Below are 17,614 nucleotides of genomic sequence, written 5' to 3'. Positions count from 1 at the left end.
CTCCGCCCCGCCGCTCGCGCCCGGGCCGGCTCGTGCCGCCGTTCCCACGGCAGCCAGGGGACGCGGGCGCTGACTGACAGCTCCGCTTTCCAATGCAGCGCCGCTGGCGGAGCCAATGGGAATGGCGGGGGGGCGGGCGGCGCGGCGGCGGCCCGCGGTGATGACGGCGCGGCGGCGCGACGCGGGGAGGAGCTGTGGGGGTCAGCGGGATGGAGGTGGCGGCCGCCGCGGCTCCGGCTGTGCGGTGTGCCCTGCGACGCTGCCGGGCGGGTAGGGGCTCGGCTCGGCTCGGCCCCCGCGCCTGCCCCCCCTTCAGCCTGGCGGGGCACCGCCTCACGCCGCCCGGGGCCTCGCACCGCCGGCCGGCGCCGCCTGCCGCGGGCGGGGGCTGGGCGGCGGTGGAGCTGGCGTCACCTTTGTCTCTCCGGCAGGTCTCCGGGGGCGGTGGGCTTCGCCCGCCGGAGGGGTTCCCCTCAGGCTCTGCAGCACGCGGGTGACTCTGGAGGGCATCAACAAGCCCGTCATAGACCGCATCATCCGCGTGGACCATGCCGGGGAGTACGGGGCAAACCGTATTTATGCGGGACAGATGGCCGTCTTGGGCAGGTCCAGCGTGGGGCCCGTTATCCAGGTAAGAACGTGGATCTAAACCGATCGCTGTGTTTATGCTTAATTTGTACTTTATTAATAGTGGTCGAATGAAGTTGAAAAATTGCAGCTTTCCTGGTAAGATAGCTGTCCATCTTTTTCTGAATGCGTTCAAATGTGGGTTTACAAAGAGCAGCAGGATTACGTGGTAAGGGGGTTACCAGTTCTGCAGTTAGGATAGTGCTGCCATGAAGACTCTTACTTTGCAAATATTTTTATGTTGCCTTTTAATAACTATCCTCATCTACCCATCTTCACCACTTCTTCTTTGGGATGTGAATAGTGTTACCTCCACAAGCAGCATTAGTGGCCTGAGCTGTCTTGGTTTTCGTTGGATTTATTAGTTTTATTGGAAGAGTTTAACTTTCCTGTTTTTTTTACTTCACTGTGATCTGGCTCTTTTGCAGCAAATGTGGAATCAAGAAAAAGATCACCTCAAAAAGTTCAATGAACTAATGGTTGCATACAGAGTTCGACCTACTGTTCTGTTGCCTTTTTGGAATGTAGCAGGTTTTGTTTTAGGTGAGTTAGTATTATTACTATTATTATTGTTTTGTGAAGTCTTCAGATGTGTCAATTATTTGTGTTAATTGTTTTCATATGTTTGGTACCACAATCACAGGGGCTGGAAGTGCTTTGCTTGGAAAGAAAGGTGCAATGGCTTGCACAGTGGCAGTGGAAGAGAGCATATCGGATCACTACAATAGCCAGATCCGAACTCTTATTGAAGAAGATCCAGAAAAGTACAAAGAACTGTTGCAGGTATTAAACTATAAATGTAAAAAGTAGTTAACACATCCATTGAATTACCTAATACTACTTTAGTCTTTTTAAAATAATAGGCTCATATAATTTACAGTTCTTTGTTCTATCGCTTAGAATGCTGAAGTCAACAAAAACTTTAGGTTAAAAGGATATTTTTTCCTTCAGCGGCAACTAAATTGATCAAGCACCAAAATTAAAATGTATGTTGGATTAGCTACAGCATGCTTTCAGTAATTCAGTATTTCCCTTTTGATTGGGAGAACTGCTTTAATTTTGACTCGTTCTGAGTGAAAGGAAGGGTTTAGAGGGGAGTCAAAAGGAGAAAATGTGATTGCATAGTAACATTTTGCTTATACTGGATATGATTATATAGTTAGAAGAGAATATTTCACTTGGAAGGGATCCACAGTGATCATCTAGTCCAACTGCCTGACCAATTCAGGGTGACCAAAAGTTAAAGCATGTTATTTAAGGGCATTGTCTGAATGTCTAAACACTGCCAGGCTTGGGGCATTGACCACCTCTCTAGGAAGCCTGTTCTGGTGTTTGACCACCCTCTCAGTAAAGAAATGCTGCCTAATGTCTAGTCTAAACCTCCCCTGATGCAGCTTTGAACCATTCCTACATGTCTTATCACTGGATCCCAATAAGAAAAGCTCAGCACCTCTCTCTCTACATCCCCTCCTCAGGAAGCTGTAGAAAGCAATGATGTTGCCCCTCAGCCTCCTTTTTTCCAAACTAGACAAGCCCAAAGTCCTTAGCTGCTCCTCATAGGACATGCCTTCCAGCCCTGTCACCAGCTTGGTTACCCTCCTCTGGGTGTATTGAAGCACCTTCACATCATTCTTACATGGTGGGGCCCAGCACTGCACACAGCACTCCAGGTGAGGCTGCACCAGTGCAGAATACAGCGGGATAATCCCCTCTTTGACCAGCTGGTCATGCTGTGTTTGATGCATCCCAGCGTGCATTTTGCTCTCTGTCTGCCGGGCGCGCTGCTGACTCGTACCAAGCCTGCTGTCAGCCAGCACCTCATTCACATTCTGGTTTTGAACGCTGTTCAGAGCGTGTAAGGAGCTAATGTTTGTTAGCTCTGTGGGGATCAAAAATTCCCCCAGTATTTTAGGCATCAAATTGGGACACAGTCCTGCAGGGTGTTTCATAGAATTATTTAGATTGGAAAAGACCTTTGAGATCAAGTCCAACCATGAACCCAGGGCTGCCAAGTCCACCACTGAACCAGATCCCTAAGCACCATATCTACTGTTCTTTAAACACTTCAGGGATGGTGATTCTACCACTTGCCTGGGCAGCCTGTTCCAGGGCTCAACAACCCTTCTAGTGAAGAAAATCTTCCCAATATCCAGTCTAAACTTCCAGTGGTGTAACTTGAGGCCATTTCCTCTTGTCCTGTCACTTGTTATCCCGGAGAAGAGACTGACCCCCACCTGCCTACAGCCTCCTTCCAGGGAGCTGCAGAGAGCGATAAGGTCCCCTTGAGCTCCCTCCTCTCCAGGCTGAACATCCCCAGTTCCCTCAGCCACTCCTCACAGGACTTGTGCCCCAGCCCCTTCCCCAGCTCTGTTGCCTGTCTCTGGACACGCTCCAGCCCCTCTACATCCCTCTTGCAGTGAGGGGCCCAACAATGAACACAGGATTTGGAGGTGCAGCCTCACCAGTGCCCAGTGCAGGGGGACAGCCATTTCCCTGGTCCTGCTGGCCACGCTGTTTCGGATACAAGCCAGGAGGCTGTTGGCCTCCTTGGCCAGCTGGGCACACTGCTGGCTCACATTCAGCCAGCTGTCAACCAACACCCCCAGGTCCTTTTCTGCCAGGTGGCTTCCCAGCCACTCTGCCCCAAACCTGTAGCATTGTGTGGGGTGGCTGTGACCAGAGTGCAGGACCTGGCACTTCTTGTTGAACCTCATACAGCTGGCCTTGGCCCATCGGCCCAGCCTGCCCAGATCCCTCTGCAAAGCCTTCCTGCCCTCAAGCAGATCAGGGCTCCCACCCAGCTTGGTGTCATCTGCGACCCGAGGGTGCACTTGATCTCCTCATCCAGATTGTACATATATTAGACTGAACCAGCGGCAGCACTGAGCCCTGGGGAACACCACCTGTGACTGGCTGCCAGCTGGATGTAACTCCGTTTACTACTGCTCTTTGGGCTTGGCCATCCCGCCGGCTTTTAACCCAGCGTAGAGTGCACCCGTCCCAGCTATGAGCAGCCAGGTTGTGGGACACTGACCTGTTTCCACGTGCAGCACATCGAGCTTGTTTGTGCTCTGTTGGGTGGGATCTTGCTTTAGGGTCTGCTTCTTAATTTCCAATTCTATTGTGCATTGTTTAACATGTAGCTAAATCTGGTTACTCCAAATATGTCTTCTAGCTACAGAAATAGTATCTGAGGTAACCCAGGTTATGCTGACGTGCATAAGGGAAATTCTACCCCTGAAAATAAAATCTATAAACTGAGGGGGCTCAAAATAAAGAGAAAAAGCTAAGCAGCAAGGTTATTCACAGTGTCAATATGGGAAGGACTAGCGACAAAACCAAAAGTGATACAATTTGTTGGGTGGGGACAGTGCTTGGGTGTCTGTAAATACTGAGCGCTTTATTAAGCAATCCTGGTTATCTGCAGGCATCTTGAGAGAAAATTCTTTCAACCTTTTTGTCCCAGTTGAAAAATTAGCAGAGAAAAATAGTGGTCTTGAGAACATGCTGGAATGGACAAAAGCCCTGTTGGCTTACAGGGAAACACCCTTGCTGATCATCTGGCAAGGCAGGGACCTTAATTTTGTTATTTAAATTGTCCAAATAATTTGTATGTGTGAAACTAATTAGCATTACAAGTTAGTATAACTACAGATTTTCTTGAAACAGTGAAAAAGATAGCGATATATTAAACAGCAGCTTGATTTTAAAGACTTTTTTGGAGACTATTAAAAGAACTTTAGGTTTGAGTAATGCTGTAAATAATTGCCTTCTTGCTGAATTGTGGATTCAGGTCTTTGTGAGACCCGCACCTCAGATGCCTGCCCTGGTGCACACAATGGTCAACAGCGTATAGTTTTTTATGCTAGCTGCCTTGATTTTTCTGCAAAGTAGACTTACTAATTAACTGCTGTTTTTAAAGGTAATCAAGCAGTTTCGGGATGATGAATGGGAGCACCATGACATTGGTCTCGAGTATGATGCAGAAGCAGTAAGTACAATGTTAACTGATTTACACTTTTAGTGAGGATGTAGCTGTGATGCTTTTATCTTCCTTACCTAGTGACTGTGACGTAGTTCTTTGAGAAATAGAAAAGGTGCTTGATATTCTTTCCCAAAGATAAATATGAAAAAGCACTGTAATAACATAGCTTTAATTTTCCTAGAAGAGAATTGAACCTGTCAGAACTCGTGTCAAGTGTTAAAGTGATTGTGTTTTCCCAAGAGGTGTCCTCTGCACAATTTTTAATTTTATTTTAACTTTAGATTAAATATTTTTTAAGATAAGGCTAATAAGTGCTATCCATACAACTGGGAACTTCAGGCATCATCAAACAACCATATTAGGAGGTGTGAAGTACTGAAGTAAATTCTGTGCTGCCTTGTATACCGTATGAGGAACGTGTGACTTCTTTCCTTTTTTTCTCTTGACTTATATTTGTGGGGAAATGGAAGGATTCTGTAAAGCTGACTGGTTTTAATTTGGTTTTCTCTAGGGTAGATTAGACTACAAATACAGGCATTTTTTAGTGGTTTTTTTTGTTAGTGTTTTTGCTTTCTTCTGGTTTTGTTGGGTTTTTTTAAGCTAATGCTTACTATTCCTTACCACAATCTAGCTCAACACTTCATTAGTTGTATTTAATCTCTTATTCTTTATTTTACAGGCACCAGCTTACTCAATTTTGAAGACAGCTATACAACTTGGATGCAAAGCTGCGATATTTTTATCAGAAAGAATTTAGTGGTATATTCCATGATGTTTGTGGCAATAAACTGTGACACAAAAGTGTATGGAAATTGCAGAAGACTAATAGTTATTTTATTCAGCCTTTTAAAACTTTCTTCACTAAGCATCTGGTTTGGCCACCCTTTGTCACGTGGAGTACCCGTTCAAAAAGTATCTGTACTGAAGTCAGTTGAGCCAGATATGAATAAAGGTGGCAGAACTGGGTCTGTGTGAGCTAAACCTTCTTATTCAGAGACTGTTCACAAGGTGGCAGCAAAAGATGTATGTATATACATGATTTATATATATAATATGTGTGTATACATACACACATAAAATGATAAATACATTTTCTGTCTTCAAATTTGTATGTACTTGAAATAAGCTGGAGCTCATTAGCTCTCTTTAAAATGGTTAATACTAACTAAGGATATTTTTGAGTTCTATTTTCAGGATAAGTAAATGAAGTACTAGTAAGTAGTCTGTCTTGAATGAAGAGTGGTATTATTAAGACTTTCATTTGAAGACTTGTTTGTGGGTTTTCTGGGTTTTTTTTTCAGGCTCAATTCTGAATTCTTTAAGTAGAATTTTTCTTCCTTTGGGTTTTTTTTTGTAGTTGTGGGTTTTTTTTGTTGGGGTTTGTTTGGTTTTTTTTTTTTGTCCTGAGTGTAAGGAGTTAATCCCTGAGATAAAGCAGGTGGAGAGAGTAACCTGGAGCACCTGTGAAATTGCCCTTAATATTCTCTTACAGCTTTCAAGTTTGTCTTACTTTGCTGCTAGTCTTCAGTGGCTCTCAAACAGAGATGCTTTTACTTTCTCCATGTTTGAATAATTTCTCTAGACTTTCTGCTGGTACCCTGGCATGGAGCAGTAGAAATAAAAAAAGACGAAGTTGTACACACCTGTTCTGTTAAATACTAATTGCAGAAGATGAAGGTACAGCAGTGGAATTAGAATGTCTTAAACTGGTAGGTATGAAAGGGACTTTGCGCAAGAATGCATCTTTTGTTCTTTATGTCTTTCCAAATGCCTATGGATAATATAGAAGATGCTGATATTGTGATACAAACATTTAAATTCCCTGTGAGAGACTTCCATTTTTATAGCTGAGAAGCATGATCTTTTGACTGTAGGTGGCAAGGGAGGGAAACCCTGTGAACAGAATTGTGGGTCAAAGAAGGCACATATCCATGCTCTTCCCCTTATATCCATGCTTCTAAAACTTTGAGGAGATGCAACTTGTTTAACAACTATAAGCTAATTTTTTTTCCCAGTTTTAAAGGGTTTCCCATTTCTACAGGTTTTTGTGGGTTTTGTTTTGGTTTGTTCATTTTTTTTCTTAATAAGAGTAGCTAAGCTTGACAGATCAGGGAGCAGAATTTCTTGCTTCTTGTTTTCTGGTTAACAGCTATAATCTATTAGAAGTCAGTATTTCTTAGCCCAGGCAGTAGGATATAACTAATTGAACAGGTCAGCTATGGATGCGGGATGTAATGGGTATAAACCTAGAAAATCAAGAAATGAAATAGTAGCAAGTCATTCACTATCATGAGGAATGGGGCCAAATTGCCGATCTTGATTTTTACCTTATATGGTGAAGCTACAGTTATATTGAGGCTAGTTAATGTGGTGAAGTTTTGCTGTGTGCTGGTTCTGATGTGCTGGCCAAATGCTATGTACTGACTTTGTAGCTGCTTTGAGACCAGAGGAGGATAAGAAGTGCAGGGATGCCATCAGGAATCAGAGACCTGTGGGAGCAGCATCTCAGAGCATCTCAAATTCAAGCATCAGGAAGCTTGGTGAGGCTTCAGACAGCATTTAATCCAGGTACATCTGAGTCTACCTCTTTGAGTAGCTCTGTTAGTATTTGTTGGTACTGATTGGTGTGTAATTGTACATGAAGAACTTCTTAAAGAGGATTATTTACCCTTTTTTTGTGAAGGAGCTTAGACTGAAGGTTGAATGTCAATATAGAAACTCCTGTTCTGTATAATTTATTATGACTGACACTTTGGACATTCTTTAAGTATCACTTCTATCACACCATTGCAAGTGTGGCCTGGTTATGCTCAAACCACTAGTGTTATTTACATTGTCCAAACAAAGTAGCTTTTGGTTCTCTATGACTGGTTTGCACACCCAGTGGAATAACTGGACTGGAGGAGTTCAAAGCTAAATCACAGATTTCTCAGGGACTGGGTAATAAGAAGATAGCTCTAAGGGGTTCTTGTTTTAATTGTTTCAGCCCCAGGCAGTTGTAAGAAGCGTGCATGTAAACTTGAGTTTACTAAAGGTACATCATATCAGACTAACACAGTATCTTCCCTAACTTGACCAATTTTCTGAACAAAAGTTGCGTCTAGCAGATTTCTTGCCTTAATTTCTCTAAAGCATTTGGTATGCTGCTAGTTTGTGGAAAATTCCTAGTTACGTTCAAGAAGGAATACAGTTAATTGAAGTGGCTAAAGGGGTAATGAGTGGTGTTGAAAGAACATGCAGTGCGGTCATGTAAGTCATGGACTTCCATAATTGAGTAAAAAGGGGAAAAAAGATTGCTTGATGAATAGTCCATTGTAAAGCCTTTAATAACAGGGGCAGCATGAGACGGCGTCTTTTATACATCCATTGTTAAAGCTGGGGAGGGAGGGGCACAGCATGTTTTGACTCAAAGCTGGAAGTTGCACATCCATGCATACAGTGGTCTTGGGATATAAACTGTAAACCGAACCAGACAGTTTCCTGGTCTCTTAGCATCTTACATCTCAGGACTGAATACTAAACAAGGCATCTGTGGGGCTTCCCTAGATAGATGGCACTCGGCTGAAGCCTGATGCTCTCCACAGCAGGGCTTACGGGGATTCTCTGAAGATGTCTGCGGTGGTGTTCAACAATTTTGTTGTGGGATTTGCTGCTGACATAGAGAAGTGTTCATGTGATTCTTTGTCCAAGATGTGGGTGGCCTCCAAGACCATCACGCGCTGCTCGCTTGGGGCAACAACGTTTAAGAGACAAACCTCATTTTTTAATGCATTTAGTTTGGCCAAAGGCTGGGAACATCAAATGTCAGGAAGTCACTGTGTGAGGTCAGTGCCATATCTGCAGTAACTGTGAGAATGCTCACAGTGAGTTCTTTGTCCTCAGCAGCTGAACACATCCTGCACATTTGAGTAGGCTGTCAGACAGTAATGCTGTCTCTAGCTGTGAGCATAAAATATGAATCGGTAGAACAACTCTGCTTTATGCTCCTGAGCAGGATTTGTTCTTTCTTTTTACTGGAGCAGCATATTTGTGCCCATCCAGAAGTGTGGGTGAGCTGTTCTTCTGCCACTTCCAATGGCTGTGCATATCCTTGCTCACTGGCAGTTCCTCTTTTTTTGTTGTCTTACAAAGAAAATGGAGTTGCTTTTCATTTTCCGCATGCAAAAGGGACTTTTTTTAAAAGAAATGTTTCAGATTTTGAAAGTCTACAAAAGCTGGTAGAAGGTTACAGGAGGACTAGAGATGCTCAGGTGCAGCACAGAACTTCTATTGTACAGCTGCTGCGAGGATAGTTTCTTTTTGATGTTATTTTGAGGCAGAACTAAAGCTGACTAATGTGAGCCATCTTGGCAGGGGTTAATGGCAGGCAGAGGCCAAAGTATACAGCTTATACAAATCTGTTATCATAGTGATTCTCAATGAACTCTGGTCCTGTTGACAGAGGAAAAAGAACTTGGATCCGACAGGGAGGCTGTGAGATGCTGCATTTTCAAAACAAGGAGTGGGGAAGATGGCAGGATCTTCACCGTGCCTTCGGGTTTTGGGGCTCCCTTCTGAACCATAAGCTAAGCACATCACTGGGTCTTGTAATATCTAGTGGGATGAAATCCTTCCCCTCAAAGTAGCGAGGGCTCCTTCTAGCTCCTGTGATAACCAAGGGCCTGATCCTGATTTTTTCCTCCAGAGGAGAGTGTTATCTTTCAGTGAGGAGGAGCAGAGGGTATCCATCTGTGTGTGTAGGCCTACAGGGATGTTATCTGCTCCTTGATCAGCATCTTACCTTTTGTGCTTTTCTCCTGCAATCAGTGCTGGGGATGCTCTGGCCCTGATTCTGCAGAGCTGCTCTGAGTCAGAGATTAAGGGTAACGATGGTGCTTGGAGGTGAGTGACACGGCCAGATGGTGTGTCCTTCTGAGCAGTGGGGCTTTTTCTGATGCTCTGACAGCATCTGAAGCAGGACCTCCGCACCGTCTGTAGGCAACTGCACTGGCTCAGGAGGAGAAAAATCTAGCAAAGCAAAGCAAACAGGCAACAGCAGGTCTTGTCTCATGAAGCAAGAAGGATGGTTATGGAAATTCAATGCAGCTCTGAAGATCTGTGGCCTGTCAGAAACAGCTCTAGAAAGCTGTCAGGGCAGCAAGGCACGCCTGTGATGCCAAGGTGGCATAGGGCTGGCTGTGCCAGTACATGTTTCAGCCTCTTGCTGCCACAGCTAGGCTAGGCAAAAATCTAATCCCCGTGGCTGTGATGAATGTGGTGATGCTGACACAAGCTGAATGGACTTATGCCTTGAGTTATGTAAAATGGAACGCATAAGGTTGTTTGGCAGAGAGCTAAATCATTGTCTGAGATGATAAATATTGCAGATAGAAGAAATACCAGATCTAATGGGCTTGATCTTTGTCTGGAGTAAATCTGTGTGGCTCACTTGAGCATAATAGAGCTAGGCTTGCTACAAATTGTCTGAGCATATGCCATACAATTCCTATGCTGGGGATGACACAGACTGTATGCTTGTATTTTTTTTTAGTGTTTTAGGGGTTATTTAATTTATACAGTCCCTTTTGTCTGCCTCGTTTCTTGACTTTATGGAAGATATAATTTCAAATGGTGTGCCAGTCACTTTTTTTTGTTGCTAGCTTCAGAGTTGTGGCATGTCACTTGCATTGAATTCTGTATGTATTTTACGCTTGGGGAACTTAAAGGGATAAGTCAACAATATTAGCCACTTCAGAGGAGGAATATGTGTGATAAGGGAGGAGGCTGCTTAAAGGTACCATTTTTCTGTTGTTAATTCCATTTCCCCAGAGTGGCTGAGATGAAAAATCCAAATAGATTTAGGAGAGAGACAGCAGCTTTGCAGTTAAGTTCTGCTACTCTGGGAGTACAACTTCTGTTGAGGAAAGCTTGTTACGCCCCTGTTTAGAGTTGGGGGGGCTGATTTAATGTTGAGTAAAGTGAAATAACAGTTAATTGGAACAGGTTAAGTGGGTAACAGGTCTCCAGAACAACTCGACTGTGTTGGCAGGAAAATGCCATTTGTTGTCATTAGATGCTTTCGACAAATGCAGCCTCCTGTTCACATCAGGTGTTTTTGAGAAGTACCACCTGATACTGCAGTCTTACAGAGCAGAACCCAAACCTAAGCAGGTCAGGGGATGGTACTTCTGTGTCCAGTGATACACCGTATGGCAGCAGCATCATTTCATTGTGTTAAAATGCAAATTAATACACCTATGCTGATAGTAAAAAAGATAATTTTTTTGGTGCTAAATATCTTTTGTTTCACAAATTAAGGCCATGGCACTGCCTTTACTTGTGCTTGTTCTTAACTGGAAGTAAGTGATGTTCTGATGGAAGCTCAGGAATCATGCAGTGTTGCTTGGAAGGGAGCTCTGGGGGTCATCTTGTCCAGCCTTCCGCTGTGTTCTACCAAGCTGTCGTGGGTTTCTGTCAAGTTTGTGGTTTGAGGGCATCTGTATAGTCAAAGGCTGCTCACTGTGTGTGCAAACGCCTAAAACATCTAGTGGAGTGAAAAGCATTTGCTTATAGGAGCAACAGACATGCAGTGCCAAGGCAGATGACTCAATCACGTTGATCTTTGTTGCTGTCTCTGGATTAAAGTAAATTTCCTCTTTAAACAGTAGCCTGTGTCTAATTTAAAACTGTGTCTCATCTTGCTGATAAATTGTTTTCTCCCTTCTGTGGGGGAAGAGACATGCTCCAGGGATGGCACCCACTTCTTGGGAAGGAGAACACACGCAACTTGCTTTCCCAGGACTAGTGCCTAAACGCTGAAACACAGTAGGGCCTCTGCTCTCTGGATCTGTCATCCCGAGTCTCCCCATGCCAACGGCTGTGGATCCGGAGGCAGGCACAGCAGACCCCTGCTGTCCTCTCTGGAGTGATGCTGTCATATTTAACAAACATCTTATCTCTACTAGCCCGTGGCATTCCTATGAGAAAGGGGCTTTGCTTTAGGGCTGGGTTAAGAGAAGGCTACTGGGTGCAAGTCTACTAGAGGTGTAAGTTTATGCTTGGGCTTAAGTCCGAAACCAGCAGGGATAATTTGATACTCCAGGCTAAATTTGTCCTGAGACTTTAGCAACTTGCCTGTGGCCACAGAACAAGTCTGTGGCAGAAATACACTGGAAATAAAATTGTAAAGGAGTTGAACCGCTCAGATGCCTGTACTAACCATAGAGCGCTCCTGGTATCTTGTGAAAATGTGCAGACTTTGCTACTTTTAAGTGGTTTTTATCCAGCAAAAGAACAGCAGCAGGACTTAAAATCACTGGTGAGATTGTTCTGCAAGTACAACTTAATGGCTCAATTCCACCATGACCTGGAAAGCTAACTGCTAGTGATGGATGAGGAGCTGTCTTCCACATCTCATCTTGTCAGCCCTCACTGTTCTGATTTTGGCAGAAAAATGCATTTTACTTGAAGGCTTCTAAGGTGGCTGAAATGTTGTGATTTTTTTTTTTTTCATGTAACAACTGTCTGCTTTTCAATTCTTCCCACCCAAATATCACAGCAATACTTGCTAATGAGAAATAATATCTTAATTTTAAGTGACTCAAGTGCTATTGTTTACACAAAATGTGAGAATGTAGCAAGACATCATGCATATGTTTAAAGGGATAATGCAGGAGGGATCAGTTCTCAGGCAGCTGAGCCTTGCAAAGAAAGATGACAGGTACATGTGTTTATAGACAGACTCCAGAGCTGGCTGTATTTGCTTGTCATTTGTCATAAACGCAGAGACTTGCAGCACAAAGTGCTGGTACAGCATAAGCTGGAACATGTGCTCCTCTCCAACAGATGTGGCATGAATCCTAATGCTTGCTGGATGTTTCAGGTTGGTGACAAGCAAGAGGATTTATCCTGGTAAACTGGTATGAGTAACCTGAAGCCTTCCCATGGAAAAATCCCAAATGGAGCAGGCAAAGTATGGCAAGCCACCTGGACCTACCTGATATTTGCTTGGATGGTTTGCAGAAGTGTTGAGTAACACTTCTGAAGCTTACTTGAAGTGACTGCTTTGAAGTGACCGATTGAGTGACCTGATAGTTCACTGTTTCTTTCCAACTGACTCATTATTCTCTGTTGACTGGGTTGTCAAACAGAAGTAACTCGCCACTCAGTGGTGACAGCCCTGTGTCTTGTTTTTGGTGACTTTCCTATTAACAAGAAAATCTGTGGTTATATTTCCCCCCCTTTTTATCTTCCCTGCACATACCAAAATACATGTAATACTTAACACAGCCTTTGTTTTAAGAAGCTATGTTACAATACGACTGCCATATGTCATCTCATACCTAGTACTTATTCCAAGCTGTGCTGGAGTGAGTTAAGAACAACTTACTCTAATACAGTTGTCTTTCAGATTTACTGAAAAAACCCCAGACATTTCACTTGCAAAGTCTTATTGTCACAGCCAAGAGAAACTAAGAGAACAAATTATGTATGTGAACTGCATGTGTTAGATATGAAAATGGAGCGTAAAGCCAAAAGAAGTTTACAGAGATTTCCTAGAGAGTATTTGTCCACGTTGTAAAACCAATGATAAATGTTGCTGCATCTGGCAATTATTTTACCACCCTCTGGTCTTATTTGGTTCAACCTGTTTGTCTTGGGTAACACTTACTCGTTCTTGAGTTATCCCACATACCAAGATATTAATCTGCTTCTCATGCAAACAGTCAACAATCTGAAACTGCTAACACACGGTCGTGGGCTTGATTCAGTAGCTGGTTTTGTTTGCTTTCTTTTGTTGTTTTTTTGTTTTTGTTTTGTTTTTGTTTTAAGGATAAAGAATCCAAAGTGAATCAAGTCCATTTGGTCTCTGTAGCTGGACCCATGCCCCTGCTTCTTGCCCCTTTGTTTAGAAGACTTCCATGCTATGAAGTTTCAGAAGTCATAGCCACCACCCATCAGTATTTGCCTTAAATCATGGAACTTCTTAAATGGATTTTAGGTGTTTCATTTTGCTTTGCTTTGCTGGGCAGGTCAGGTCTGGTTTTTCTCTGGGCATTGCTTTACTTGGCTTCTAAAATAATTTTGTAAGGTATTACTGATTCGAATCATTGGGCGAGTCCAGTTGTGCCCTTGATCCAGCAGTGCTCTGCTGCAGGGGTTTACAGAAAGAATCAAACTCTTGTGCTGAAAGTAACCAAGTACAAGTATTACCATGACAATTTATTTTGGTTATTGATGGGTGGGTGAAAGTATCTATGCAAATGCACGTCGGTATGTGTCTTGCATTAATGCTGCGTGTCTGTTGAGCTGAGGAATGGATGATGTGCCTTCAGAGAGAGGGTTCACAGGGATAAGGGCTGCTACGGCCCCCTTGCAATCATCAGTGATGAGCCGTGCTCAGGTGTGGAGTTGCCCATGCCTGGGCAGGCCACAAGTGGACAGGCGGTGCCTGCCACGTGGCTGCTGTTGGAGCCCTTTACATTTAGGAGGGCTGGCAAAACCATTTCACTAGCCACGACTTCAAGTCCACTGGGTGCTCTCCGGTGGCTGTCCTGGGGTGGAGAGCGTGCACGGGCATATTTACACCTTTCCTGGACTCAAAGCCTTCCAGCCCTTCTTGGTGAGCTGGTGACAAATGGTGTGCTCACAGTGCAGAGCAGGAGCTGGTTTTCCGTGAAGCAGAGGAGAGGTGGTGTCACCCTGTTGGGAGGACCCACAACGTGACTGGGGGCCAGGAGAGGGCAACCTGGCTGCCATTGAGCTTTCACATACCACTGGGCCCGATTCAGGTATGTTTTGACCAGGATGGTTTGCCTTTTGCTGATGGATGGAGATGGGCACTGAAATGAAGTTACGTTTGTTTCTACTTCTCCCCTCCAACCCCTTCTTTGATCAATGGACATGGTGTAAATGGACTTGGTGGCTGTTTGGGAGATAACCTGTTCTTGGTACAAATACCTGCCTTCAGTTGCCTTCTGTTATTTATTTAGTTATCTACTTGGGGAGCTGAATCAGTGTGGTAGCACATCTGCAGCTCTATGCACAGCATAAACTAGAAATGGCAGAGGATACTGGAGGCAAATGGTCTCTGAGAAACCCACTGGTTCAAAATTGCTTGTTCAAAGTGTTTGGTGAACAGCTTCAAGTAAGATAAATGTCCAGGAGTCCATGAATGATTCATTAAAACAAGGGAAATAAATCCAATGAAGCATTTGATCATCATGAATAATTCATTGGACTCTAATACATTTAGGAGTGATATTTAAAATATATTTCCTAAGCTTGTAATTCATAAACCTAACAAAAAAAATACCTAGAAAGAGGGTGTATTATTTATTCCAGAGCCATATGCCGAAATTGTGTGAACTGAAATCTCTTAGAGAGTTCAGATGCAACCCTCAGTATTTCATACTTCTTAAACAACCAAAAATCTTCCCGCAGAGATAAGATCTTAATGCTCCCATCAGATCAGATCCCAGAAAAGCTGTAACCACAGTAGAACAAAAGGTATGGAAATATAAAATGCGTAACTTTCAATATCAAAGTGCTTTCAGAGGGAGCTTGAAATTTGTTCAGCCTGAGGCATCTTTCCCCAAGCCTCTGTTATCTGTCACACCGGGCAGCAGACAGAGCAGAGAGATGGGAGGGAAATAACGGATTCATATGAGGACAATGTGGTGTCATTTAAAGAGCTGTGATCTGAGCAGAAGTCTTGTTTTGGATGAGTAATGGTTCCTTTTTATTTTTCAATTCAAGCTTTTCGTTCTTTGGCCACCATGGATAGCCTTTTTTTACTACTACCATGAGGACCAGTAATTTATTGTGAGGGTGGCTGGTGATGCCTGCGCACCGCAGTGCCACAGCTGTGGTCCCTGATGTGTGGTGCTGCAAAGGTGTCTGTTACACTTAATTTCTATGTGGTCTTTTGCTGCCTCGTGCTTTCTCCAACATTTATGTCCTCCTTTAATTTGAGCATGTTCTTTTCCATTCAGAGATGACCTGGATATAAACATCCCAGGGGCACTGGTGACCCTGCTGCTGGGGAGGGTGGGGGTTTGGGGTGCTGCGGCATGATCCCAGTGCTGATGAGAAGCCACCTCCAGGGAGCCAAAGGGGCCTTGTGCCAGTGGCACGGGAGATACCAATGGCTGCTGAGAAGGATGTCTCAGCATCTTGATTGCTCTTCTGGAAAGTGCTTGTATGTCCCATCTGCAAAACCTCCTGCTTGCTTCTCTGAGCACTGTACAAGCCCTGGGGGCTATTACACTTGTTTGCAGTAGTAGGACCTCAGCCAGGTCATGGACATGTCCCCACTGCTGCTGCGATAGGGGAAAATACACCTTTTGCATTCACTGTTCTCCTCCCCCATTTGCAGGTACCACTTCAGAGACGGCAAAGGCAACAGGAGACAGAATGCATTCCTGGGGCTAAAGAAAGAAATAAAATGCAGCCCTGAAGCAGCTTGTTATCAGAGTGGTTTGGGCTGGGGCTCTGTCTCCCTTGGGTGAGCCTGTGTCGTTCCTCTTGTTTTGGTGTGTTTGCTTTGTATTTGTACCTGTGTGAGATCAGAAGGACGACTTGTATTTTACAGCTCCAGGGAGCAAATATGATGCCTTCTGTATCGTAAATTATAAGGTAGGACATGAAAGATGATCCCAGCTCCGTACCAAGTGGCTGACACTGTAATAATAAGGAAACCTATGACACCAGATGTAAAAATAGCTGTCATTTAATGAGCTCCTCTGACTGGCCTTAAACAAAGACAGGTATATGCTGCACTTGCCGTCTTGTAAATGAAGTAATTGTGTTGCTTTGCATCGATCTGTGGAATGTTTAATCTTAGTTAAAGGGGCGCAGCCTGAGAAATTGGTGCAGAGGGATGCTGGGAAGAGATCAGGTTTAGCCTTCCTGGCAGGATTTCGGTCTCCAGTGCTGTAATGCTGGTCCCCTCACAGGGCAGCCGAGCAGGGAAAGAATTCCCCTTGAAGCAGGAAGGTCACATGAGTGAGGCTGATTTTTAGGCATGATTTAACAATTGCTCGTGCATACAGCTCCTGTACCAGGTACAGTGCTGCAAGGCTTTCATTTCAGCTGGTGATGAGCAGTGCCTGCAGCATCCCCTCAGCATCTTTCTACCCGCACTGGGTGGGCCAGAGCAGTGCAGGGGATGCTACCCTGTGTGGGCTGGCGTCGCTGGGATGGCACTTCCCAATGGAGATGGTGCTGGCTGGGGGTTGCTGCCAGGCTCCCAGTGTAGGTGTGGGGTGAAACCTCCCTGAAGTGAGCCTGAGGAGCTCTGCTGCAGTCCTTCTGGGAAGACAGGGGTTAAAAACAGTGCTACTTCAGGCCCTTTTATCAGTTTGGATTGCTTTTCCTTCTCTACAGGCCACTTTCCTTTTAAGCCATTAGCCTTTCCCTTCTCTATCGTGATCAGAGGAGGGTGAGGGTCTAGGACAAGGCTTCCCAGAGCTACCGCTGCCTTCCATCCCCACCGAACAACGTATGCTGCAAGCCAGAGCACCAGCTTTTTGCACCCTAATTGCCAAGTGCTGATAAGCTGGTTTCCCTGATCTCCCTCACTCAGGTTTCCTCCCATGCTGCTTTTTCCCTCCTTTTCCCTGGGTGGGTGATCCAGCCCAGGCTTACCAGGAGGAGTGTCAGCTGAGCCAGGATCATCTCATTATTTGAGGCTGTAAGCTGATAACAGAACTTGTTCCCTGTTGTGCGCTCAAGGACTAGTACAGCATGTAAACCTCCTCCGCTGCCCAGGGAGAGTTAGCAGGGCTTGTTGGCTGGAGCCTTTAGGTACAGCACTGGAAGCTATACATTAACAGGACTGTTGTCATTCAAACGTGGATCACATCAAATACTGACCTTAAAGAGCAGCTGCAAGACTTACGATCTCGACCCAGGGAGCTTTCATGTTTCTATTTTCAGTGGAAATGCTCCATTCATGGAAACACCTCAGAGTATTACTGCTGATTCCCCTTCCATATGATGGTTGTACACCTGTGCTCCCCT

General features: G+C 44.5%; 1 protein-coding gene across 1 annotated transcript; it reads left to right on the top strand.

Moving 5' to 3' along the window:
* The first annotated feature begins 147 nt into the window (after positions 1–147).
* Positions 148–5,578, top strand: COQ7 (coenzyme Q7, hydroxylase). The gene is made up of 6 exons (XM_040593007.1): positions 148–270; positions 432–631; positions 1,056–1,170; positions 1,271–1,410; positions 4,550–4,618; positions 5,292–5,578. Exons 1-6 carry the CDS (start codon positions 210–212, stop codon positions 5,367–5,369), a joined length of 663 nt encoding a protein of 220 aa, XP_040448941.1. The 5' UTR covers positions 148–209; the 3' UTR covers positions 5,370–5,578.
* The last annotated feature ends 12,036 nt before the right edge of the window (positions 5,579–17,614 follow it).

The sequence above is a fragment of the Falco naumanni genome, chromosome 4 (genome assembly GCF_017639655.2).
Source record: "Falco naumanni isolate bFalNau1 chromosome 4, bFalNau1.pat, whole genome shotgun sequence".
NCBI classification, from domain to species: Eukaryota; Metazoa; Chordata; class Aves; order Falconiformes; family Falconidae; genus Falco; species Falco naumanni.
This window is presented reverse-complemented; position numbering and strand designations above follow the sequence as displayed.